This window comes from Mustela nigripes, chromosome 8 (genome assembly GCF_022355385.1).
Source record: "Mustela nigripes isolate SB6536 chromosome 8, MUSNIG.SB6536, whole genome shotgun sequence".
Taxonomy (NCBI): domain Eukaryota; kingdom Metazoa; phylum Chordata; class Mammalia; order Carnivora; family Mustelidae; genus Mustela; species Mustela nigripes.
In genome coordinates, this window is record NC_081564.1 from 90851295 (window position 1) to 90878671 (window position 27377).

Genomic DNA, 27377 nt, shown 5'->3' on the forward strand with positions numbered 1-27377 from the left:
GTGCACTGTTGAGAAAATAGCTTCAAATGGTTTTGCTTTCTCCCTCCCCAAAGCAGATTTCATCTGTGCAGACTGTGTAACATGAAGGAGAAGGAAACCCAGAGACAAAGTTACTCAGAGATAATTTCTTTCCCGTCTTCCCAATCTTTATTCTGTACTCTGAGAGACTGGTAAAGAGCTATCTTTTACAATAATTTTCTTGATATTAGAAAAAGTGTAATGTTTAAAGTCCATCATTGTTATTACAGAATTGAAAAGAAGCTGCATACTGTGCTCCTTCAATACATAATTGTGCTAGAAATAGACAAAATGGGTTGACAGGATTAAATAGTGGTAGAAAAGTAATGGGAGAACCAACTTAAATTTCTGAAACGAAATTGTATTGAACCTTTTATTTGCAGTTTAGAAAGCCTTATAATATGTGTGTATTTATGTATTTTAAAAGATTTTATTTATTTATTTTAGAGAATGAGAGAGCGCGAGTGCCCAGGTGGGGCTGTGGGGGGAAAGCAAAAGGGGACTCCGCTGAATGCAGAGCGAGACGCGGGGCTCATGGCCCTAAGATCATGACCTGAGCCGAAATGAAGAGTCACATGCCTAATGGACTGCGCCACCCAGCTGCCCCACGTATATTTTTTAATGCCATATTTTTTGGAGTTTGACACAGTGGGGAAACGTTATACTAAAGGATATGCATTACTCGTGTTGAAATGTCTGTATGTAGGGACCCCTCGGAAGTTTCAGACTCAGAACATCATACTCATTTGCACTTTTATGGTCACTTGATGGGCAACTGTGAGCAGGCTGGCCTAAAGGGGTGCTCCAGAGGCTTCAAGTGCGGCCGACCTCTGGCTTCCTGCGGAGTGCAAAGAGAAGGGGCGTCCACGTGTTTCTACTCTGATTTACTCAGTTCCTCGGCAGTTCTGGGTGCCTGCTCTGTGCTTGGCGCTCTGAAGGTCTGGGCCAGCCCCGTAGTCACAGAGCTCACAGTCTGGGGCCGGGAGAGGAGCACAGACATTGCCACGATACATGAGAATAAGTCAGAGTTCATGTTAGAGAATCTTTGTATTTGTTTCGTACTTGAAATGATAATGATAAGCGTGTGAGTCAGCAACTGGCAGGGTTTTATCCAAATTATGCACTCCGTTTGCTGGGTTGTGGCTGTAACGCTTAGATTCACAGACACCTGGAAGATAAGCCGTGTGGACTGTGTCTGGAAAGTAGGAGTGAGTCTGCACAGCTTGTCCTCTGTGCAGCGGTGGTGGTCAGAGTTGGATTCTAAGACTGTCGCTCCGGAGATCAGAAGTTGGACTTTTCCATTCAGGTATAAACAAGCACTAAACAGTTGATGCATAGAGGCCACATATTTCTCTCTTGAAGGTTGATGCTTTGTTCTATAAAATCCTAAAAGTCAAAGGGAAAACTCCGTTTTCTTGGATTATTTATTCCTCAGGCAATTGTTACCTCTTTGCTTTTCTTTATAAAGAAAGGGACCAAATGACAGCTCCCTGGCCTGGCATTTTCCCGTGGACGAATCCGGGAGCGGTTCTGGAGCGCCCGGGGCGTGGTGCTGGAATACCTTCTGTGCACTGAAGGGTGACGGTGGCGTGTTAGCCGCTGTGCAGGCCCTTGATCTGACGCTGGGTGCTTGAAAATTCGCCAGGGTGTGACCGCCGCTGCAGTGAGGCTGTGTAAAATAACGTGGCTAGTGATGGTCTTACCTTCTGATGGAAGCCCTGATGCTGATGGACGCCCTAAACACATTTTTATGGGGATAGTGTGAGCCTTTTTTTTAATTAACTATATAAATATTTTTCCTTCGTATTTTGTATATGGATGCCATTGTGTAATTATCAGTAGGTGCTTCCAGCTCCGTGCAGCACGGGGTATAACCTACTTTACTTGACAAGCTGTAATGCACGCCGTCAGCCAGGAGGGCCCGCGGGATGAACAAGAAAGTGCGAGTGTGTGTCCGGCAGCAGAGCTTCGGCTGTACGCATGGGCGCCGTCCGTCCACGGAGCCCTCTCGTCGAGGGCCGTCTGTGGAGCTCCTGGACTAGAAGACCCAGCTGAAGAGGCCCACGCGGAAGACCTTTTCTTTTCCGCTCTCTGAAACCATTGCACTTCTGCCCGCCCGGGTGTGTGCTGGTGGCGCGCTGCGTGTCACCGTGTGTGTCCCTCTTGGGCTCTGGCACTAGGCCAGGGATGACTGCAGTGAGAGGCGGTCTCAGCTCTCCTGGCGCCAGTTCCTACGGCGGGCTGTGGGCTCTGCTCGGTGTCGAGTACATGTTGGGAAGAGTACGGTGAGCCCTCCTCTTCCCACAGGGTCTACCTGAAGCAAGTTACCTTAAGTACCTCTCTCTGTTCTTCAAAGGAGTTGACTGCTGAGAAACAGCGCCCACCTGAGTTTTGAACACTGACTGGCATCGCCGTCTCCAGGTGGACGAAGCCGGACTCATCCGTTGAGTGACAGCTTCCTTTCCAGGGCGCGCTGACGGCCTCGTGCGCGGCTGGGTGTGGCCCGAGCAGGTCCCCGCTGGCCGTCCAGTGCTTGGACTCCCGAGGCTGAGCAGCGGCTGCTCCTGCTGTCCCTTGCCCACAGGGCAGCTGTGTGCCAAGCCCTTTCTTTGATCCGGGTGAATGACAGCGTTTCACATGATCAGCGTTTGCAATACTAGTGGAAATATTTTGGAAACTCGTCAGGATCGGTTTAGATGTTGTGCCTCACAGCTAAATCAGAGAACCAAGTATCTAGCAAGTGTTTTCCAAGTAATTACCAAAAATGGCCAGAATTTATATCATTTCAGAATGGTTTGATGAAGGCGCCTGGGTGGCTCAGTTGGTTAAGCAACTGCCTTCGGCTCAGGTCATGATCCCGGAGTCCCGCATCGGGCTCCCAGCTCCACGGGGAGTCTGCTTCTCCCTCTGACCTTCTCCTCGCTCACGCTCTCTCTCACTGTCCTCTCAAAGAAAATAAAATCTTTAAAAAAATTTTGGGGTTTCTTTCTTCCTTCCCAAGATACTTTTATTTCTCTTTGATCTTAAAATACAACTTTTCCGTGGAGAGGTCATCATAGGAGAGAGACGCATGCCACTCGGGACAGCAGAGTGTTCGGTGCGTGACAGACCCGCGGCCAGTGAGCCACCACACCCGAAATCTGTCCTGCTCCAGGGGCGGGGCCCTGGGCTCGTGGAGTTCATATTCTAGAAACACTCCGTAACCAAAATGGCAAGAATGCTGTGTAGACCATGACTTCACATGAAGGCAGAAGGCTCCCAGATTTGATGTACAAGCTGTAAGAGGAAGCCAGAGTGTGTGGTTCCTGCTGCTGTGATAGTGATGTGTGGTCGCGCCTGAGATCTGCACACAGTAGTCCGTAACCTGCCGCTTCTCTGTGAGCTTGCTTTTGATGAAAAATATCTAGTGTAATAATAATTTTAAAGAAAAATTAAATACAAATGTAGATATGTATTAATTTTAAATGTTCACAGATACGCTCTTTTCTCCTGTGAATATATGTACATTTGAAATGCAAAACCCTTGTCGTTAGCAAAAGGTGAGGAGAGGATATTCTGTGATAGAGGTTGACGGATCAACTTATAATTTACTGTGATCATATTCCACACTTTTCTGGGGGTGCTGTGCTGTTAATAAGTTACATATTGAAAGATATATTTTTAGTTTGCTACCTGAAAAAATTAGAACATAGAGTGGTTTGATGCACATTTAAAATCATTTATTTATATCAAAGTTAAATGTCTTAAAAATGAATTGATTAAAGGCATTCATTCCACTTATAATTTCATTTTTTAAAGTATTCCCATATGCTTTATAATTTTTTTCATTTTGTTATGGTAAAATGCATGTAACATTAAATTTACCATCTTAAACATGTTTTAAATGTGTAGTGCAGTGGCAGTAAATACAATACATTATGTTGTGCGGGGACCCCTCCCACACCTCCATACTGTTTTCATCTCAGAACACTGAAGCTTGGCCCCGTACCTGCTCCGTGTGGCCCTCGGCAAGCACCATCGGCCTTCCCGTCTCGGCGGTCGTTTCGGCGGAGTACCTCACGTGACTAGAATCCCGCCGTGTTTGTCCGATGGGGGCCGGTCGTTTTCCTCGGCACCGTGTCCTCGGGGGCCGTCTGTGCGGCCGCACCTGTCGTGGGTCACTAAGACTCCATCAGATGCGTAGGCCACCGCTGCCCTCCTGTCAGCCATCCGTGGACACTGGGTCACCTCCATGCGGTGGCTGTCGGGAATCATTCTGCTGCGAACACGGATGTGCAGATATCTGTTCGAGACCCCTTTCCGTTTTGGGGGTCTGTACCCAGAAGTGGAATTTATGGATCAAATTGTAATTCCGTTTTCAATGTCCTGAGGACCCGCCCTACCGTCTTCCACAGCGGCTGCACCATTTTTCGTTCCCACCGGCAACGCGCAAGGGCCCCATTTCTCCGCATGCTCCGTGTCCCGTGTTCCTGACCGTTGCCGCCGTCCTGAGTGCGGTGGGTCCTCGTGGTTCTGGCTGGCAGCTCCCCGATGACGAGTGATACTGAGTATCTTTTCATGTCTTTTTTGGCATTTGTATGTGTTTGGAGAAATGTCTGTTCAAGTCTTTTTCCCACTTTTGAACATTTTTTGTGGTGGTGGTGACTTTCAGGGGTTCTCTTCATGTTCTGCATGTTAATCCTTGTCAGATCTATGATTTGCAGACGTTTTCTCCCATTCTCTGGGGTGTCTTTTTACCCCGGATAGTGTCTTTTGATGCACACAATTTAAAAATTTCATGAAGTTCAATTTTTTTGTTTTTTCTCTTGCTACTCTGCCTTTGGAATCGTATCCAACATGTCTAAGAAATCATTGCCAAATCTGATGTCATGAAGCTTTTGTCCTACGTTTTCTTCTAAGGGTTTTGTTGTTTTAAGTTTTACCTTTAGGTCTTTGATTCATTTTGAGTTATTTATTTATTTTATTTACTTATTTTGAGAGAAAGAGAGAGTGAGCATGAGGAGGGGGAGGTTCAAAGGGAGAAGCAGACTCCCTGCTGAGCAGGGAGCCAGATGCAGGACTCCATCAGGGACTCCAGGATCATGACCCGAGCCAAAGGCAGTCGAAGAACCAACTGAGTCCCCCAGAGTCCCCTTGAGTTATTTTATGTGTGTTATTAGGGAAGAGGAACTTCATCGTTTCGCATGTGGATATCCAGTTTTCCCAGGATCATTTGTTGAAAGACTCTTTTCCCTACTGTAAGGTCTTGGCACCCTCATCAAAAATTATTCCCCATAACGTGCAAGTGTTTGTTTCTGGGCCCTTTGTTTCAGTCCGTCTGTCTGTTACATTTGTCTTTATCCCGGGACCGTGCCGGACCGCGCCGTTCTGACTCCTGTAGATCTCTAGGAAGTTCTCCAGTTTTGCCCTTCTCAGTCCTCCAGGGTTGTTTGGGATATTTGCATTCCTTGGGATTCCGTGTGAATTTTAGGAGGGTTTTTCTATTTCTGTAGAAAATGTCATTGGGATTTTGATCAAGGATTGCATTGAGTCTGTAGATCACTCTGGGTATAGTCTTCACTTGATCTTACATTTTAACAACATTAAGTCTTCCAATCCATGAACATGGGATGTGTTTCCATTTATTTATGTCTTCTTTACTTTCGGCAGTTTTGCAGTTTTTATTGTACGAGTCTTAAGTTAATTCTTAAATATTTTATTATTTTTGAAGCTATGTGGAATTGTTCTTATAATTTCCTTTTCAGATTGTCATTGGTAGTGTAGAGAAATGTAACTGATTTTTTTTTTTCTAAGATTTATCTGTTTATTTTAGTTGGGGGTGCACAGGGAGAGGGAGAGTCTCAAGCAGTCTCCACACTGAGCCCGGGGCTGAACACTGGGCTCGTTCCCACCACCCCGAGGTCATGACCTGAGCTGACACCAAGAGCTGGACACTCAACTGTTGACTCTTAACTCTTAACGTTGCTGGGGCACCACTGAAACACAGCTGGGTTTTGTGCATTGACTGTTTCTGCCACTTTGCTGCATTCACTCGTTAGGTAAAGCAGTTGTACTGTGTGGGGGAGATCTGTAGGATCTTTAGTGTTTCCTACATACAAGATGATAACCTGCAAACAAGTAATTTTACTTATTCCTTCCCAATAACATGGCTTTTATTTCTTTTTCTTGCATAGTTGCTCTAGCTGGAAATTCCAGTACTGTGTCCTGACCCAAAATGAAATGCTTTCCGTCTTTCACCATCTGGTATGCTGTTCCCTGTGGCTTTTCATGTTTGACTTTTATTATACCGATGTGGTTCCCTTCTTCTAGTTCATCGAATGCTTCATTTATTGATTTTTAATCACAAAAGCATATTGAATATTTGCTTTTTCTGCATCAGTTGAGATGGTCATGTGGTTTTTTTTTCTTCATCCTGTTAATGTAATGTATGACATTGATGGTTTGCATGTTGAACTAACCTTGCATTCTGCTTGGTCATAGTGTGTAATGCTTTTAAAATATTTTGCTAGATTAGGTTTGCTAGTATTATAAGAGTTGTGCACCAGTGATCCGAAAGGATGTTGATCTTCATTTCTCTTGTCATGTCTTTGTCTGGCTTTGGTATCAGGGTAGTGCTGGGTTTACGGAGTGAGTTAGGAGATGTCCCTTCTCTTCTTAATTTTTTGGAATAGTTTTAGAAGGACTGATGTTAGTCTTTCTTTATATTTTTGGTAGATTTCACCAGTGAAGTCATTGGATCCAGGGCTTTTCTCTTGTCAGATTTTTTATATTGATTTTAATCTCTTAACTAGATACAGGTCTATTCAGATTTTCTGTTTCTTCATGAATAGTCTTAGTAGGTTTTGTGTTTCTAGAAATTCATCCATTCATCCAATTTTTTGCTGCGTGGGTACTAATGTATTCTCTTTTAATCCTTCTTGTTTCTGCTAACTGGAATGATTTTCCCACTTCGGTTTCTGAATTTAATAATTTGAGTCTTTTTTATTTTTTTCTTAGTCCAACTAGCTAAAGGTTTGCCAGTTTTATTGATGTTTTCAAAGAATGAACTTTTGACTTCGTTCACTTTTAAAATTGTTTTTCTGTTCTTTATTTCATCTGTCTTTGCTCTAGCTTCAGCTTATTCTCCTTGTTCTAGTTCCGTAGTTGTGAAGTTAGGTCATTGATTTCCTCTTTTTTTTTTTTTTTTAATTTTATTTATTTATTTGACAGAGAGACCCACAGTGAGAGAGGGAACACAAGCAGGAGGAGTGGGAGAGGGAGAAGCAGGGCGCCCGATGCGGAACTCTGTTCCAGGACCCTGGATCATGACCTGAGCCGAAGGCAGACTTGTAATGACAGCGCCACGCTGGCGCCCATCCTTACTCTTTTTTAATCTAAGCGTTTATAGCTATTAATTTCCCCCTTAGCACCACTTACGTTGTACCTCACAAGTTTTTGTAAGTTGTGCTTTCATTATCATTTGTCTCTAAGCATCTTTTAATTTCCTTTGTGATTTCTTCATAATCCATTGGTTGTTTTAAAGTGTTGTTGATTTTCCACAATTTTGTGAATTCTCTGTTAATGATTTCTAACTTTATCTCATTGTGGTTGGAGTGGATGTTTTGTATGATGATCTGTTGGGGCTCAGTTTGTAATGTAAGGTCAGGACTCCCTCGAGCAGTTCTCGGAGGAAAGGTCTAGTGGCCACATACCCTCCTAGCTTTTGTTTGTCTGGGAATGCCCTGATTTTACCCTGAGTTTGGAAGGACAGTTCTGCTGGCTATAGAATTACTTGGCTGACATGGGTGTGTGTTTGTTTGTTTGTGTTTGAGTGTTTTGGGTATGTCAGCACACGGCCTCCTAGCCGCCAGTATTACTAATGAAACATTTGTGTATAACCTTATTGGGGATCCCTTGTATGGGACGGTTTGCTGCTTTCCCATGGCTTTCAAGAGTCTCTTCTTGTGTTTTGCCTTTTATTTTTTTAAAAAGATGATTTTTTATTTTAGAGAGCACATGATGGGGAGGGGTGGAGAGAGAATAAAAGAATACCAGGCAGACTCCGCACTGAGTGTGGAGTCCAACACAGGGGTCAGTCTTACAACCCTGAGGTCATGACCTGAGTGGAAACGAGTCCAGACGCCTAACTGACTGAGCCACCCAGCACCCTTGTTTTTGTCTTTTATAGATATATATATATATAAATTTCATAATAAAATAATAAATATAATAATAAATATAATTATAAATAATTTTATAATATAAAAATCCATATATGATATCCATATATAATGGATGTGATAAAATTCATAATATAATAATATATATAATATAATCCATAATATAAATAAATTATAAATAATAAATACAATAATAAATAAAATAAAATATTTTATATATATATATATATTTGACAGACAGAGATCACAAGCAGGCAGAGAGGTAGGCAGAGAGAGAGGAGGAAGCAGGCTCCCCACTGAACAGAGAGCCCGATGCGGGACTCGATCGCAGGACCCTGAGATCATGACCCGAGCCGAAGGCAGAGGCTTAACCCTCTGAGCCACTCAGGCGCCCTTGTCTTTGTCTTTTAAAACTTGTATTATGTGTCTCTCTATGGGTCTCTGAGCTCATCCCTGGATTTGGTCGAGCTTCCTCACTGTTCGCATGCGCGTCTTTCATCAGATTTGGAGTGTTTTCATCCATTACTTCCTCACATCTTCTCTCTGCCCTTTTCACTCTGGCTTCCCTTTCCGGGACTCCCACAATACGTACATTGGTTAGTACCCCGCTGTCTTGCAGTCCCTCAGACCCTTTTAATTTTCCTCCACCTGTTTCCATTCTGTTTCCCAGACTTGGTCGTCTCCTTGCTCTGTGTTCAGGTTTGCTGATTCTTCTGCATGGTTAGATCTGCCTTGAATCTCTTTAGGGAAATTTTCACTTCAGTCATTGTAGTTTTCAGCTCTTGACTTTCTTCTGGTTTCTGTTTAGGTTTTCTATCTCCTTATTCATATTTATGTTTTGTTCGCATGTTGTTTTCCTGACATTCTGCACATCTTCATTTCTTTAAACATCCTTAATACTTTCCTTTTAATGTCTTTGTCTAGTGTATCTGACATCAGGTCTTTTTCAGCGGTGGTTTCTGTTGGTTTATAATTTTCCTTTCATACTTTTTGGGTGTTTTTTTTTTAATGCCTCATTATTGTTGAACGCTTTCTTTTTTTCTCTTTTAGTATAATAACATGGTAATTCTAGAATTCAGTTCTCTCTCTTCCTCAGGGTTGGCTGGGATTTTAGTCATTATATTGATTCGTTGATTTTTTTATTATTATAGGCTGTCTTTGTGCCGGGTTATCAGTCTGAGGTGTACATTTAATGTCTTCTCGGGTCTCGTCTGAGCCTTTCCGTGGGCACGCACAGTCCCTTCCTAATTCCCACCTGTGCAGCTGTTTCTGAATGTCCTAATGTGTGGCTCCCAAAAGGGGGCCAAGGGGGCCCTTGCCCTTTCAATGCCCTTGGCGTCGCTAGAGCTGGAGCTGGAGGGGTGGCAGCGATGGCCGCCAGGCTCGGTGTCGGCACCTGTGTGATGGGAAGCCACCGTCCGTGTCAGAGCGTAGACCCTGCTACTGGGAGGACAGGTCCTTGCCCACCTGGCGTCTGCAGGCTGTTCCAGAAATACGTGCACAGCTGCCTGCGGTGTGGCTGGGTGGCTGCGACCGTGCTGAGAGCTCGGAGAGACCCACACTGACGACTTCCCCTGGACAGTTGCAGGCCTTCGGCAGACCCCACAGTCCCCAAAGAGTCCCATCAGACAGAGTCTGCCCCTGGGGTCGTTGCCTGGGTGGGGAGAGATTCCTGGTGCTCCCTGCTCTGCCCTCTTCCCAGCATCCTCTGTCTAAATTCCCTTGTTTTTCACCTTTATTCTGCAGTGGGGCTTCCCTGCTCACTCGCTGAATCCAGCTCGTACACTTGTTTCCATCACTGCATGTGCCTGAAGTGAAAAAGGTTGCTAACTTGCTGTTTTTCCCCTTCTCTCTCTGCAAACAGGAAGACTGTGACCCACCCGTCCATGAGAGTCTCAGCATAGAAAACACACTGTGGGCAAGCACCATTGTCGCATCAGGTACGAGACACGCTCTCTCACTAGCGCCAGCTCTCACATCTAGGTGCTCTGTGTAGTGGAGTGCCTGCGCGCATGGTGTCTGAAAATCCCGCCCTGCGCTACGGGCCCTTACCCTGAGGGCTGAGTCCTAGCAAGCTCTGGCTGTGGGCCGTGGGCCGTGGGCTGTGCCTGGCAGGGAGCAAGACACAGAGCAGCTTGGGGGCTTCTGCTGGTTCTGATTCTCTGCAGACTTCTCAGTGTCCCTCACTCGGACGTGGCACAGCGCAACTGGGGAGGGAAGTGGTGGCCCTTGGGGGGGGGGGTCTTCCCACTCCTCAGTCACCCAGGAGAGTTCGGAAGAGGTCACTGAGCTGGGTTTGTCTGTCGGGGAGAAAAGTATCCAACGAGATGGGGGCTGTGGGAGGTATTTCATGTTGGGCCTTTGGAGACCAGAGTAGAGCTGCTTAATTTTCTTCCGAGTGACACTGGGGGATGTTGCAGTATTTCTACTGTCTGAACGGGGCGGGGGTGGTGACCTAAAGACACATTTTGGGGAGTAGATTCTCTGGGAGGTATTGAAATCTAAATGATGGTCAGCTTCTCAGAAAGTGGTTTACTTAGTGCTGGTAACCAGGGGAGAATCTTAGCAGTGAGGAGCCTGGGGGATGCTGGTGGGGGTTGGAAGGCTGGGGGACGTGCAGGGTAGGGCCGTCTCTTCTCAATCTGTGGCCCAACACCCACAGCCTTCCTGCCTCGGAGCTCAGTTGCTCTTCTGATCCCTCCGCAGGCCAGGTGCTGGCGAATGCCCAGGCCTGGGTGCTCAGGGGAAGGATGGCTTAATGAAGTGAGGCTGGTGCTTTACCCTCTGCCGAGTGCCACGGGGAAGTATGCCCGCAAAGCAAAGAAGCCAAAATCCTTACCCGGCCAGAGCTCACGGGAGGAGCAAGCAGGGGCTCCAGGGAGGGGGTGGAGAGGCACAGGTTGGATTTGGGAGCTCCCTGGCAGCTGTGTTGAGGGCCTTACCACTGTAGGCGGGGGAGGCTGGTGCCGGGGCCACGGGCCCCGGAAGGGAAGGGCAGGGCAGTGCTGGGCACGCGGGGGCCATGGGGCCTGTGTGCACAGCAGCGTGTAAACGAGACCCCTGTGGGGGTCCGCGTGTGTACCTCTTAGGGACTAGAGGATGTGAGGGAACCTAGTTTTATACTAATGTTTTCTATGTTTAAGAAAAAGCTTGATGGCAAATAGGACAATTCTAATAGAAATTGAGGCATTTCGTGATTTTTGTACTGATGATTTTTTAAATTTCTCAAACTAAAGAGAAAGAGAAGTAAGGCAGCACACCAAGGAGAGAGTCGAAGGGCGCAGGCCAGGTCTCGGGCTGTGCAGACCCCAGGGAAGACACACTCACCGTGCCTGGGGGTCACTGTGGACAGGGAACTGCTGCCGGGAGAAGTCTCAGTCTCGTCTGTGCTTCCTCCTTGCCGCTGTTCTGAGTCACAGGCCGGTGTGGTGCTGTCGCCGGTAGCCTCCCTGTGCTGTCCTGGTTGTTCACACGGCGCACAGCCAGGCTGTCGCAGGGCCAGGGTTTCATCCAGGGGGCTGTCCTCAACGGCTGCCACCCTTCAGCCTTTAGTATTTCATAGTTTGTAGGAAAATACTTTAAACATACCGTAAATAAGCTGATACTTGGTCACAGATTTCACGTTTTCCATGTCTACAGCTGTATTCTATTTTGTTTCCATCATAATGAAGATGCGTTTTCAAAAATGTTTTATTTGTGATCTTTTTGCTCCCTGTGTATTAGGATGTTGCTACTGACCCCCAGTGCTATCGATCTGTGGCCTCTCTCCCCGCAGAGACGGAAGCCCCCGAGCGGAAGGCTTCCGTGATGGCCTTGATAATTCCCTGTACACACCACTCCTCTCCTGTCCACCACTCTCTGGGTGACCTTGACACGTGGCAGCTCCTCGTTGCATACGTGGGCAGAGCAGACATGAATCTAGGTGTCACGTATGCTGACGACTGTTTCTGACTCCCTCGTGCTTAGAGTTCAGTTAGCCCACTGGGCCTGTGTTCCCAGAACGGATTTCTACTGCTCCAAAACCATCCGTTCAAAAAAGTTTAAATAAGACCCTTCTAATTTTAATTTGTGTTTGGACATTTTAAAAATGCAAGCTGTTTTCAGTAATTTTAAATATTTTAACACATACCTACCTTTATTTAAAACCTTAATAGTGTGAGCAGTTACTAGATTCTGCATATTATCAAACTGCTGTGCTCAAGCTATGTTTGAAAGACCTTGGGTTTCTAGGAGTTACTTAAGGGCTCATATCTTCTTTATATTTGATTGTAAGTTGAGAAAGAAAGACCAGAGTTTTTTAAATTTTTATTTTTTAAGTGATATGTGTGCACTGAATTCAGGTTGCCTCCTAGGTAAAGTGAACTTGGACCTTCCTCCCTTGTCCTGGGGTTCTGAGTGCGTGGGAACGAGGGCTCATGTTAGCACTCCAGGGGACCAAGGACCAAGGGTCCCTGAAGAGGGACAGACACAGCTGCTTGTGGTGCCTCTATCTTCATCCCCGTGTTGGTCTGTGGGCGCCATTCTTCCAAGAGCAGAGTCAGTGACAAGAGAGTGTTCTGATCTTAAACTGCCAAGAGGCGGGAAGCAGAGATGTTCCTCTTGAGCAGGGCTGCTGGGCGCGTGTGCCCACGGTAGTGACCCCCTCTAGAGTGGGGGCATGTGTGCCCACGGCGGTAGATCTGCCAAAGCAAGGCTGCTGGGCGCGTGTGCGGACGGGGGTCCGGGCTGACCTCTCCAGAGTGAGGGTCTGTGCGTAGACAAGGGTCAGGGCTGGTACTGCTGGTGATAAAGAAACAAAATGAGAGGAGACACTTGGACACTTTTATAAAGCAGTTGGATGAAATGATTTAATGTTGAAGAAATTGGGATATGCACATTCTGTTTGGTTTTTGTGTTGTTTCCTCTCCTTCGGTGATGCTTGGCATGGTGTTTCACGAGACTAGTGCTCGTGACCGCTTAGAAACTTTGAAACCACCCCTGTTGCTGTGGTGTGCGTGGTTTGTGAGGCTCCTGCTGCAGAGGGGGCGCGGGACGGGCCATGGGGAAGCAGGAGACCCTGTGTCCAGCTGCAGCTCCCGAGGGGCCTGACCCTGAGAGCTCTGCTGTGGCTGCGCTGGCGGCAGGTGGGGGCGGCAGGTGGCGCAGGCGCAGTGGGAAGCCCAGGGGCAAGCAGCCCTGCCCGAGGAGGAGCCCAGAGCTGGTGCAGGTGGCGGTGTCCGTCTGTGTCTCTCTGAGCCACATTGCTGAGGCGAGTCGTCAGGGTTTGCGGGGCCGTTGCGTGCTCCTGTTCCAGCCGAGCCTGGGGCTCTGTCGGGACGCGCCCAGGGAGAGCATGTCGTGCCCAGGAGCCGGCGGGTGCCGCGTGCCAGTCAGGAAATACTGCGGTTGGTTGCGAGCTCGCAGGTCGGTGGGTCTCAGACGTGCCACCTCGGTCCGACTTTCGGAAGAATGAGCTCTGTTGTTCGCTCTCAGGTCTCGTTTTGAAAATGAGCAGGGAAGCCCTCGGCCGTGTCTCTGCCTTCCCAACGGAGCGCTCAGCCGGGCTGCGCCGACTGGTCCGTGAGTCCGAGCGGGCCGTGCTGGTGCCCAGGAAAGGTGACAGCCCCCGAGAGAAATGCGCTGAGTGCACGGAGTGACCCTTCGTAGTGAGGACGGGAGGGTCTCAGAATACAGGTGGGCGCCTTTACCAGACGTCAGCGGGTCACACAGGGAACGCCGCAGGAGGCGTTCAGGTAGAGGCTCTTCGGTTCGAGGCTCAGCGCGCAGGACCGACGGTGGCATCTGCGCGTGTCCGGGCGCACGAGTGTTGTTGGTCTGGGCAAGTCTCAGATTGCATTTGGGTCCTCCCAGCCGCGGTGCCAGCCTGGAATCCGCACCGCTCATAGTTCGTCTGGATGTCAGGACAGTGTTGCCGAGCCTGATCACGTTTTAAGTCTTTTCTGAGACACTTTGTTCTGCTAATATTAAAAATAATTTTGTAGTTTATCTTGTTCTTTCTTTGTACGTTTTTAACATTAGTGAGCTTATTTAACATGAGACACTCGTGTATTCTGTTTAAGTTTCGTGTAGTTGGCAAAATGGGAAGAAAACCCTGGCGCAGTCAGAGCTACTGTATTGCTTCAGTGGCACGAGAACTGCTGCTGTGTTTGTCGTGGGAGTCCTGGGGTGGGTGAGGTCCCTGCGCAGTCTGTGCTTTCCTGAACACCTGGGGCAGACTGTCGTCTGCGGGTTTGTTTGGACAGGGCTCCAGAAGGGTAGCGTCCACACAGTTTGGGCCACCTTCCACGCTGGAAGGGCTGCTCTGCTTCCAAGAGGCTCAGGAAATTCAACCTCACAGCTCTGCCAGCCGCACACAATTAACAAGGAGAGAAGAAAGGAGATGCTTATTTTGAAAGAAACATGTGTCACCTCTGTGGGGTTACCGCTGAGCCGTCCTCTAGCACCTCCCTGTCTTCCTGGACACTCCGTGGGTGAAACTGTTCATTATCTAATGCATATAATTTGCAGCTATCTGTTCACATAAATCCAAGAGATTGCTAGGATTACCTTTATTCCGTGGGTCCTGACTTATGACGCACTGAATTGCACACATTGCACTAATGTGACCTCAAAGAGTTTTTGTAGAACCGTTACAGTGAATCCTGCAGCGCTGTTAGTCTTCGGGAGTTTATGGACTTGGTCATCTTTAATCATTTCACATCAGAATTTATGGAAACTAGGAGTATAGATTATGCATAGCTACCGTTTAGAACAGACCTCTGTGGTTTCTCATTTGACATCACAGAGATGAGTGCCTCGGAGCCTTCGTAACCCAAGGTTGTTCCGGGTGTTTCGTCTTTTACCTGAGGTCTGAGGCGCGAACACAATTAGAAAACCAGACTTTAGGAGACATGAGTTTAAAAGGCTAATGACACCTAAATTCAGCATCCGGTATTAGTGATGTAACTGTCCCTCGTTGTTTTAATTGTATACGAGCTGAAATGTCCGCAGGGGCTCGCAGACCTGGCAGTGCTCGACTGTGTCGCTCGGGGACGGTGGCTCCGCAGGGGCAGGGCTGCTCTGAAGGCCCCGGCATGCGTCCGAGGACTTGAGGACGCAGCGTCCCTGCACTTACCTGTGGGGCTGCCCACGGGGACCCACGAGCGGTGTCAGCCTTTCTCCTGACAGTGAGAAGATTGTTAGTCCATTTCCTGATGTAGTACGTAGGGAAATTTGTACGGCTGAAGAAATCATTTGAGTTCCTCAGAGTTTATTTTGAAAGTTGAGATTAGACTTTCTTGAAGGAGTTAAATTAAATGTGCTGTGAGATAAATTTATGTAAAAGTGAGTAGTGACTAATATCCTCCATCAAGACTTTGATGAGGAAGTGTTCTCTCTGTGCTCACCCTTTGAGGCATCTCTGTAAGCACCGCTCTCGTGTTTCCGCAGGTACTGTAATAGGTGTTGTCATTTATACTGGAAAAGAGACTCGGAGTGTAATGAACACATCCAATCCAAAAAATAAGGTAGGCTAGCTGAAGGGGCAGCTGCTTTAATGACCGATTTTCCCTTCCAGTAAGAAAGTACGTGCGGTTCTGAAGAGCCTGTTCATAACCTAAACCAGACTCTCGGGTCTGAACGTGGCAGCATGCTGAAGAACTTCCACAAGTGTCTTTTCTTGGTCAACCGAAGTTTCTATATCTCTTAAGTTTTCTTTGTTGGATATACCATTTGCCCATGATTTATAGTTTGTACTCTTTTTATACGTTGATGGCTCATTTAAAAAAAAAAAGAATCTGTATTAATAGTTAATAGTATTTGATGGTGTGACATTGTTGAACTTGTTTCATTTAAGTTATTTTCATTTCACAAGCATGTTGAAAACCGATTTTAGTTTTAAAGACTGCTTGATTAAATTCCTGAATTGATCATGTTTCTGTTACACTCCTGAAATCGTCGCTTACACAGGCAGCACGTGTATGCAAGTTCCACAGCCCGTTTGAATTCTCCGTTGCTGTTACTTGGTTCAGACATTTTGTACGGTCAAGTCACAGAGTGGGTCATGTCCACTTTATGAGAAGTCTTTCTAACTGTGCATTTTGCTCTTTATTTGAAATGTAATCTGAGCTGCATCTAAGTAGAACGAAAAAGCACTCCCGCGCATTTAGGACTTGCTTTGTGAGTAACTGATAGAAGAAGTTGTCTTTTGTAGGAAGTTTTATTGCTGAGCAGAGGAAATGAAGTAAATTTTTGAAAAGATATTTTTAAAGACAAAATGCATTCCATTTTTTCCAGCGAAATACTGTTTCAAAAACCAGTTAACCCTCCCGGCATCGGGAAAGTGGCCCCTACCCTCCGAGTGCCTGCGCCTTTGTAGCACAGCAGAGGCGCTCTGGGGCGTGTCCTGTCTGGAGGGTGTCCTTGCCCGCTCCGGGGTGTGCGACCCCCCCCAGCGGGGCTGAGGAAGAGGCGTTCGTGGACTCCAGATGTCTGTGTGTGACACGTTTACTCAAGTGAAAGACCCTTTCCCTGTGATAACGGAAAACGGTGCCTGTCGATGTGTACTACAACCTTGGGCTCATCCGAGGAGACCGAACGTACCGCAGGTTGTTATGTTCCAGTAGAGTTAGATGTATTTAAATTATTAAACAAATTATTGACAGAGTTACATGCATATTTGTTGGTATGTGTTCTATAAAGTACAGTGATTTTTTTTCTTTACTAAGCAAAACCTGAACGTTCTCCTGATGCATATATAGGTTGTAGGGTATGTTTTGTTTCTTAATCATATCTAGTCATTTTACTTTTAGGATGACTGTGAGGGTAAATTTAAATATTAAATTGTAAAATGTTAACAGTTACCCTGTCACGTAACACAGCTCCTGTCTCCTCCTGCCGTACGCGTCAGGACAGCTTCCTTTCTGCCGTGCTCTCCCCCTGGGGGTGTGGACCCAGTTGGGCGACCTTTCCGCAGTGTGTACCGGTGGTGAAGAACTCCGGCTGGGGCTGTGCTGCGCGGCCAACCAGCTCTGTGACACTGGGCAAATGGCTGGTTGTGCGTCTTCCCGCTCCGCACCTGTCACCCAGCATTACTGCCTTCCTGTACCGCGAAGCGTGCCTCGCGAGTGAGTGCCCGAAACACTCAGCGCACACACCTCGCTGTGCGGGCACCCCGCCCCCGCTGCCCCGCGGGGGGCTGGATGCGCTTGTGCCCCCGGCAGCAGTCCTCCCTCCCTCCTTTTAAAAAAAAAAACTTGGAAATGTCCTCGCTGTTAACACAGCATACCTTAGTAGGAAGAGTATCTCTGACTTTTTGCAGAGCTGGATGCTGAGCCCCTCTCTGCCGCTTCTCAGCCTCACGGGTGGCACAAACATGCTCTTCCGCTGGCTGGCGCCTTCCTGGTGCTGCCGTCACACCTCCCCTGCCAGGTGGGTTTCCTTGTGACGGTGACAGCTGAGGCCCAGGCAGAGCGTGACGCGTGGCAGTTGCTGCGTGAAGTACTTGGTCTGTGGCTTCGTGAATCTGTGCCACTGCGCTCGGAGGGAACGGTGGCATCCGGTTCTGGAGCCGGGGACGTTGTGGTGCGGGGGGGGCTGGCTTCTCTGTGGAAGCGCTGTGGGTCAGAGAGAGCCACTTCTGTAAATTCAGGAATGCTTCCAGGAGAAGAATAAAATCTCTAAATCTGCAAACCTTAGTAAATCTTCCCAAGCATCAAGTGCCAGATTCATAAGAAAAAAATTCGGGAAACTTTATAAGCTACAGTGGCCAAAAGTCAGAGGGGCGGTCGACCTAGGGGAAGTACTGGTGTGTGTCGCATGGGAAGATCGCGGGATGCTCGGACCCAAGAGGGAAAGGAGGGCAGAAAACGTTCCTCGCTTCGGGCCCCACGTGACGGCGACCTCTCGGTGTCCTTCCGGAGGTGGCTGAACCAGCGAGCCTTTGGACTTCAGAGAAGGCCCCTGCACACAGAAAGGAGGCATTTCAGAGGGAAAGCAGATTCCCCTGAGTTTGCCTTCTTTACGGAAGCTCCCCGTTCCTCAGACTCCGTTCCGTGGCGTGTGGAGGGCAGCGGTGGACCCGGCGCTGCGGGGAGATGTCGCTGTGGGGCTCACGGCAGCAAAGAAGCCGGAGCTGGAATCCGTGTTTGTGATCGAGTCCTCTCTAAGGCACGCTGTGGTACAAATTGCCCTAAGAACTGCAGTGGCTCTGCTACAACCGAGACTGCTTTTCTCCTCAGCGCGTGTCTGACGTGTGGACGGGCGCGCTGCGCGTCATGGCCCCTCGGAGCCCTGCTGGACACGTGCTCCCGGCACCGCTGGGGGCGAAGACGCGGGCGGGCGGGTTACATACCGAATGGCTCAGGCCACCCTTCCTTGGCCAGACCAAGGAATGGCCTCACGGACGGGGAAGGCTGAGCCCCAGTGCGTAAGGAGGGAAAGCGGAGTATCAGTGGCTTCGGGCCGCGGGCACCCCCGTGGCCGTCCGTGAGCGTTCTCAGGCCTTTCGCGCACAGTAAGAGCCGAAACAAAACAGGAGCGCCGAGGAGCGGCCTCAGCAGCGGGGCCGAAGCGGAGGACGGTCGGAGCCCGGGGAGGCCCGCAGCGCGCCGGCGCCGCACAGGTCGCTGGGGACAGAAACGGAGAGAGACGAGTGGATTTAGCGACAGGGGAGTCATTGTCTGTCATTGTTGTGGCGGATCGGACGGAAGCAGATGGGGGAACTCTGTGAGGACCAGGGGTGAGGGGAAGGCCCGGGCGGCCAAGGCTCCGGAGGGAGCCCAGCGCACCAGGACAGCCGCGGGGACGCAGGCAGAGGGTCTGACTGGTTTTGTTTCCGATGAGAAAATGATAAAATTTCATGCTTTCCATAAAACAAGAAAGGCCTTAGTTTATAGAGGAGAAGCTGTCGTCTGCGGAAGGGGGAGTCTTCGGGGCGTCCCGCGGCCACGTCAGGTCCCTGGAGAGAAGACTCCGTCGTCAGCACAGAAGAGCTGCCGTGGGCAGTAGCGTGCAGCCCCGTGGCCCTGGACGCGTGTGGCCCGTCCCCAGTCCGCCAGCCAGCGTGTCTCGCTCCGTAGCGCGGCCGTGACCCGCCCTCCCTGCAGCGTGAGGAGGGGGTCGTGCTCATTGGTGCCGCGTGTGCGCGCTTCCGGGACGGGAGCCCTCCGGGAGCCGCGGCGCTGAGCGGGGCAGGAAGCAAACGGTGACCGTCCCTCCGGGACAGGGACGCACAGAGCGGCCGGCGGGAGCCGGAGAGGGTTTGCCCGAGTTCACCTCCGAGTGCTCGAGCTGTGTCGAGCTGTGTGAAGGCCCCGACTGCTGCTGGAGTCTTCTGTTCGAAGCAGAGCCCGTCAGGGGTGGGGGGGCTCTCTCAGGCTGATGTTCGGGAGCCGCAGAGCAGAAGCAGAGACGTGGACAGAGAAGTGGTTGCGCCAGAGGGACCGGGGTGGGGCAGGTGGGTCCCGGCGACAGCCGTCTGCAGGTGCTCACGGGAGGCACTGCTGGACGTCGCGGCCCGCCCGTGGGGCCCGTCTCCCCCTGGGAACACACCAGCCGTCCCTGCGGGTTGGGGGATGGGGCTGTGACTTCCCCTGGAGGCCAGAGGTGTTCACCAGCACCTGTACCCTTCAGGGGCGCTCCCGGGGCGGCGTCAGGGGATGTGCGCCGTTTAAGCAGTGCGGCTGCTGCTTCCTGAAACCTGTTGTTAACCTTGTCATTCTGCCCGTCTCACTTCCGAAGCCTTCATTTGGGCATTTCTCCTTTTGTCTTCACTTTGTCTGTTTTGTTCTTCTGTTGCTCCTTGTCAGAAAGTAAACATTACACAGAAGAGTGAGGCGAAAAATAGGATGGCGTGTCTCATCTTCTCCCGCGGCCACAGACGCCCCCACTGATCGCCAGCGCGCATTTTAAACAGATGGAGGCAGTCTCTGTAGCTGCTGCCTTCGCCCCCTGTCTCCCTCTGCAACGCTCTCTGTCCACACGGCCTCGTCTCGTGGCCCCGCTGAGTAGACCGGGGCTGGCGACATCAGCGTCACCACCGCCTGCGCAGGGGCTGCCCCCGGGTGTCTCTCCTGGACCTCCGGAGTCGGAAACAGAGGGCTGGGACACATACTGATAACCGAGAGCTGCCGCCTCCGTCGTGGCCATGACAGTCTGAGACGGAAGAGCCTTCGTAGGCTGCTGGACTCCGCTGCGGCCAGGGTCGCTGACCGGCCAGCGATGCCCCCCACGCAAACTCACGCTTCCAGAGTGGGCCTTGGAATCTAAGGTGATCATTTTACAGAATCAGGACGTACAGCTTTAAGCTTATTTACAAGGCTTTATCAGAATACTCTCTAAGATGTAGCACGTTTTGTCCTGTCCTGGGGGTTAATACCGAATTCTATGACGTTGTTCAGTGAAGGACAGTCCTGAGATGCAGGCCGGCTCCCGAGGCTCCTGCGATTCCTGACGCCTGCAGCGTCCCGACAGGCACGAGCAGGGACACGGGCTCTACCCGGTCTGAAATTTCTATCTTAGAACTTCAAACAAACTGAAAGTTCTTATTACTAAGCAGTTACTTTTATAATAATATTTGGTGAAAGTTTAAATTATAAGGAATACAGCTTGAGTAATGGACTGTTTTATAAAACCTAGCTTGAGATATATTTAATAAGATGATACTTGATTACATTTGAGGGGGAAAAATTCTTACAGGAGGTTAAGAAAAATCAATTGTGACAGGCTGTCATTTTCATGCCGCTCATAACAATAAGTGCTCCGAGCAAGAGCATCAGGGCTGAAACGGTGACACAGACGGCCTCAAGCAGTCATTGTAATCCCTTGGGCGTACTGATTTGTGTTTCTAATAAAAAGATGCTTTCAGACGTCTCACTGACAGACAGGTGATCTGTGCCATTAGGTGCATTAGAGCTACTTCTCGTTCTCTGAATTGTTGTAAGGGCCTTTTAAGATAACAGAACAAAATAGAATCAGCTCTGCTGTATTTTGCAGGGTGAAATATCAAGGCTGTGTTGGAGAACAGCTTTCTTATTTTAAAAAGGACAAATTATTAATATTTTAAGAGTTGCGTTGACTTTTATTAAGATGTTACCGAGGAATAACTTAGTTCTCTTTTTTCTTGTGGTTGCGTGCAATCGTAGCACCCCTTAATTTTTCTAATAGTTGCCTCCTTGAGTAATAAGATATCTTTGGGTTTAAATACGTGTTTAGAAACGTGACCGTGTGCCCGTGCGAGTGCCTTTGCTGTGGGATACCGCAGCGTGGTCCATCCCCACAGGCAACGAGGCTGCGGGAGTGCCGATTGGGGTCACTGTTAGTAATAGTGACAGTCGCAGTGTTTGAAAGCCTCATCGGGAAAAGCTCAACGAGAGGAACAGGTGCCCAAGAGCGCAGTTGGACGGCGTGCTGGCGGGACCCAGGGCGGCTCTCGGGGTTATGGCACGCACGCGCCCACCTTTGCTGCACTGCTGTGACCGTGCACTTCCGTTTTCCAGCCGTTCACTGTTGAAAGTTGTGTCTTCATCAGCAGGGTGAATGTAAGGAGACTTACGGCTTCAGGAAAGCAATGAAGAGGCAAAACGCTAAGTGGTTAGAAAGCAGCCCTAATGATCACATCTGGGACGTAATGCTCTATCAGAGTGTGCAGCAGATAGCTACCCCGGAAAGCCTGGGTGTAGTCCCTAAGTTCCTTTTCAATATGAATTTGATTATAAAGCAGATGTTCTAAACAGGAGCATGAGCATATTTATTTTTTAAATAATTGCTTTGTATCACTACAGCACTTAGTGCTACCTAAAGTCCGGGTGAGGAGGGCTTGTGAGTTACTCGTTGCTTACTTGGTGAGATTGTGGCCCCGTTAAATTCTTTACAGTCACAGACTGAACAGACAAGGGCAGGGGCCCTGGATGGCTCAGCTGGTTCAGCGTCTGACGCTCGGCTTCGGCTCAGCTTGTGATCTCGGGATCCGGGGATCCGGCCCCCGGTCAGCGGGGATCTGCTGGGGCTTCTCTCCCCTCCCCCCCTCGTGCTCTTTCTCTCAGTCAGTAAAGAAATCTTCTAAAAATGAAAAGTATCATTTATTCAAGAAGGAAATAAATGTTTTCCTAATGGTCTTTGTGTTTTTGAAATCCTTGTTTCCTTACTCTGAGGCCATGAGGACGGTTCGAAATTAGTGGAAGTGGGACGTCTTGCTGACCGTGACGTCTGCATCTGACTTCGTGCGAGCTCCCAGAGCGGAGTCCTTCCCGGCGCAGATTCTCCTGAAGCCTTTTTTGGTGGAAGCCATTTTGGGCAGATGAGAGACAGGATCTGGAATATCTAGTAGGACCGAGAGTAAGGAGTAAGACCGGTTTTAAACCTTGGCCGGGCATTGGAGGAAGGTAGAGTGTGGGTGATGGTGGGATGAGTGGAGACAGGAGAAGGATCGTGAGATCTTCCCGTTCTTTCGAGATTCCCAGAGTTGATCTCTTCTTCCCAGGAGGGTGGTGGCGGGTCTGGGTGGCACAGACCCGTGGTAGGACTGCATACGGGGGCCTCCCGTGGCCATCGTGGATCGGAAACAGGTCGTCTGTATGGGTCTGGGTTCAGACGCAGACTTTGCTGGAGAAAACTGCAAGCCGGGGCAGCTAGAGGGGAAGCTCACTGGCCTCCTTGCTCTGTCTTGGGAAGGTCTGCTGTGCAGGGTGGTCACCTCCGCCGGCCCCCGTGTCTCTTCCTCCTGAGAGAGAGAAGCCGGTCCAAGGTTGGGGCGCGGTGGAGGGACATCAACTAGCCGGCACTTGGCCGGCCGAGTGCAGTGCTTTCCTACGGGCTGTGGCTGGGGTGGGGGGAGCCGGCCCCTGCTGGCCACCGTGGCAGCGTCAGGCCTCTGGCATATCGCCCACCACGCATGCTGAGTGATTAGAAGGTTTCCTTAAGGGACGGATCGTTTTTTTCCCCTCCACAGTTACTTTTTCTAAGCGACAGTTTTATTAAAAATATTCCTCAGAAGCAAATCTTAAGACATCTGGTTTCAACTTAATTATTTTCTCCTACATCTGAAAACATACTCTGAATGCTACTGTTTTTTTAGTTTGATTTGTCAACATTAGAGTAGCAACTGTACCAAAGTTTCTTTTTTAAAACTGCATTAACTAAAACATGTGTATGATAAATTTAACATGAAATTAAATGGTTTTCTTCTCTCCTATGTAATTAACAGTGTCAGCTAATAATTACCTTTTGTAAAACTTTAAAATATATCGTGTGTGTGCGCGCGCGTGCATGCGAGCTTTCCCACCGTGAGGAACCGTTGACTGCCTGGCCGAGGGGCCGTCACCCACAGTAAGCCACTCCGAAAGGCTTGTTTTTGAGCCGTGGAAGACCGTCAAAACCGTAACTTTCTTGAGGCCTTGAGTCAGAATGACATTTTTGAGCACAGGACACACACAGTTCTGCGGGGTAAGTTACACAACAGACATTCCTTTTTCTTCACTTGAAGTCAGCATGCCAGTGTATTTCTAAATAGTATTTTCAAAAGGCAGTAGGAGAAGTTTCAGATATCCTCTGTGAAGGTCCTCCAGAGAGCAGAGCCTTCCGGCGGCAAAGCCTTAGTATTAGTTGGAATACTTAACTGTTTGACGTTTTTAAATGCTGGGAGGGGGTGACATCATGGGAGGAGTGCTGCCCCAGGCGGGGGGCGGGGGTGAGGCCTCGGGGTGCAGGGTGACCAGGACGCACGGGACGCGGGGTGCTGGGTGTTTCACGTGTTGTCAGTGCTCCGACCCTAGTGACAGACGCTGGGCTCGTCAGTGCAGCAGCCGGCCGGGGGGGCTGTTGAGTCGGTGCTTTGAGTGTGAGGACCCTTCAGAAGACCCTATGTTCTCGTCCCTGGCGAAGGAGAGCACGCTGGTAAACGACAGACCGACATGACAGCAAGGTGCCGCAGGGGCTGCGGAGAGGCTTCCCGTCACCCTGGGCACCTGCATTAACTGGCTTTTTTGCCCCATTAACGCTTCTGAGTTTTTAAACAACCAAGACGTTACAACAGACAGAACTATCACACTACTTTCTGATTCTAGATCTTAGTTTTTGAAGCACATAGAGTTCATAAAATTTTTACTTTCAAAAACAAGTAGAGAAGAGGAATTGTTTGGAGTGCAGAATTTGCAAAAATTTTCACCCTGATAATTTAGAGATTTTTAAATGATCCATTTAAAAAAAATAAGTAAAAAATAAAATAAAAAATAAAAAAGGGGCTCCTGGGTGGCTCAGTCGGTTCAGCGTCTGCTTTCGGCTCAGGTCATGATCCCAGGGTCCTGGGATCGAGCCCCGCGTCAGTGTCCCTGCTCGGCGAAGAGTCTGCTTCTCCCTCTACCCCTCTCACTCTCTCTCAAAAAAAAATAAAATGATTTATTTTATACAGATACACAGCAGTGTGGGTAGAATTTTGAAAATCGTTATTGTCTAAGCTGCCAGTCGCTGTTTGCATTGTGGGTCCTCTAGCAGGGGATGAGTCACCGAACTTGGGCTGAGTCGAAGCCTGCGCATGAGCGTCCCGTGGGAGCCGCCGGCGCCCCCGTGTGCCGCTGCCGGAGTGCCAGGCTCTCATCGCCGTCTTGCCCGTGTGCCCTCCGGCCTCCCCACCCCTGCTCCCACGCAGCTGGCCAGCCCTCTCCCCCACTCCTGTCGGGAGGCACCCCGGTCCGGGCGCTGCTGCCAACCCCTCACCCACACAGCTCAGACAGCTGCTGTCCTGTCTGCGCTCAGCATCACACCCAGATGCACCCGTGCTTACAGAGTGCAGATCACTTGAGCTCAGTTTCCTGCCCAAAGCCGTCCCAGGGGCCCCTGTTTCTTGCAGGGCAAACACTGGCACCTCTGCTGTAGCCAGAAGGCCCTGACCTCTCTTGAGGCCTTTCTTGAGGCTCAGCGCCTCCCGCCCCCCACCCGCTCGCTGCCTAGCCCAGAGGCTCCCCTCCTTCTGTGTTCACCAGGCTTCGGTGGTCTCGCTCGCTTAGCCTTCTCGGGCAGCCTCAGCGCTCCCGGCGTTAACCCTGAGCTCCGAGGGGAGACGGAACGAGATGCCGCGTGACTCGCCCATCAGGCCTGTCCGCCGCCTCAGGGAACCTTCTTGGCCACAGCGATTGGTCACCCCTGTATTTCAGGTGCCCTGCCTGGTGCACATGCGTAGCAAACTGGTTGAACAAAGGCGTGAATGTGATTAATCGTCTGTGTACGTGTCTGCCTCTTCCACACGTCTCCAGCTCCCCAGAGGCAGACGCTGTGCCTTGTTCTCTTCCTGCAGTCCAGGCTCCTCAGACATGATCATTGTGGGGCAGCTTGCTCAGCTGCGAAGAAGGTATCAGGACGATTGTCCTGAAAGCTATGTGGTGTCTCTGGGGGGGACGGGGCCCCCCTGTGTTGAACACCAGAGGTTGGAGATGCTGTCTTGGGTGGTAGTGTCCGGCAGTACGCGGGGGGGTGAGGGACTGGGGGGTCCAGGGTGGGGTGTGGTCTACAGGGTCAGGGGCACATTTGTGCAGCACTTGTGCTCCAGATACAGCACTCAGCACTTGCTGCATGTCTTCGTGTGACTGTGCTGTTCGGTTTGCTCCTGGCACTACTGTCCGCCTGTCATGTCCGTGATTGATGCTCATACTGTCCCCGTGGCCTGTGGGAGCGCGTTCAGCCCCGTGTCTGTGTCCCATTGTTATAAAGCCATCGTTTAGAGATCCTGGGAAAATTGGGCAGCCACATGCACAAGAATGAAACTGGACCGTTTCTCCTACACCACACACAAAAATTGACTCAAAATGGATGAAAGACCTAAATGTGAGACAGGATTCCATCACAGTCTCAGAAGAGAACACCGGCAGCAATCTCTCTGACCTCAGCTGCAGCAGCTTCTTGCTAGACACGTCTCCAGAGGCAAGGGAAGCAAAGGCAGAAGTGAACTATTGGGACTTCATTAAGATAAAAAGCTTCTGCACAGCAAAGTCAGCAAGACTAAAATGCAGCCTCCGGGATGGGAGAGGATGTTTGCAGGTATCTTACCAGATAACGGGTCTGTGTCCACAATCTGTAAGGAACTTGTCAAACACAACACCCGAAAACAAAAGAATTCAGTCAAGAAATGGGCACAAGACGCGAACAAACATTTCTGCAAAGCAGACATGCCGATGGCTACCAGACACATAAGGAAATGTACATCACTCGGCACCAGCGAAATACAAATCAAAACCACAAGGAGGTACCCCTTCACACCAGTCAGAGTGGCTAAAATCAACAAGTCAGGAAACAATAGATGCTGGCGAGGATGCGGAGAAAGGGCAACCCTCCTCCACTGTCCACAATAGCCGAACTATGGAAGGAGCCCAGATGTCCATCGACACACGAACCGGTAAAGAAGATGTGGTGTGTGTATGTACAATAGAATACTACGCAGCCATCAAAAATGAAATCTTGCACTGATGTAGATGGAACCAAGAGGGAATTACGCTAAGCAAAATAAGTCAATTAGAGAAAGACAGTTATCATAGGATTTCATTCTTATGTGGAATTTAGAAATAAAATAGAATCCTGGGGGAAGGGAAGAAAAAATAAGACAAAATCACACAAATCATAAACGACTCTTAACGGTAGAGAACAAACTGAGGGTGGCTGGGGTGGCTGGGGGCAGGCATTAAGGGCATGTGAGGGAATGAGCACTGGGTGTTGTAGGCGACTGATGAGTCACCTCTACTCCTGAAGCTAATAATACAGTATGTGGTAACTGGATCAAACTTAGATTTAAACAAGGAAAATAAAGAAATAAAAATACTGTTTTTTCTTTCTGCTACGAAAAGATGTTCCAGATTCATCTTGTGCTTTCTTTGCCCCCGCCCTGGGATCAGCCCTGGCATCAGAGAATGGCATTTGGAAGTCCGAGGGGACCTGGGTGTGCTCGCTGCTGTTGAGATGTGCTGTATCCAGGCCCAGGCATTGGACGGAGTAAGGAGACAGATGGAAGCATGGTGGAAGACAGACAGAGGGACGCATGTGTGCTCAGACGCACACCGTGAAGCCCAACTTCGTGTAGATCGGCGCTGCGCGTTCCGACACACCTGCCGGTCTCCTTTTCCTCTCTGCGGTGAGAAAACTGGTTACTGTCGCCTTTGACACTTTGACTTCTCTGATCGGCCACACTTGAGTGGGCCCGGCTGTGCTTGCCTGTGTCCTTCCTCGAGGGGCTCGCTGCGA

General features: G+C 49.5%; 1 protein-coding gene across 3 annotated transcripts in view; it reads left to right on the top strand.

Annotated features, from left to right (window-relative positions):
- Positions 1-27377, top strand: part of ATP9B (ATPase phospholipid transporting 9B (putative)) — a 174004-nt gene that overhangs the window by 51717 nt on the left and 94910 nt on the right. Inside the window, exons 5-6 of one of the 3 annotated variants that reach the window (XM_059409851.1) lie at positions 10042-10117; positions 15606-15682. In XM_059409851.1, coding sequence (XP_059265834.1) covers positions 10042-10117; positions 15606-15682 — 153 coding nt within the window. Of the gene's footprint in view, positions 1-10041; positions 10118-15605; positions 15683-27377 lie in introns of those variants that run through there. The other 2 variants (XM_059409852.1, XM_059409853.1) reach the window with 2 other exon arrangements.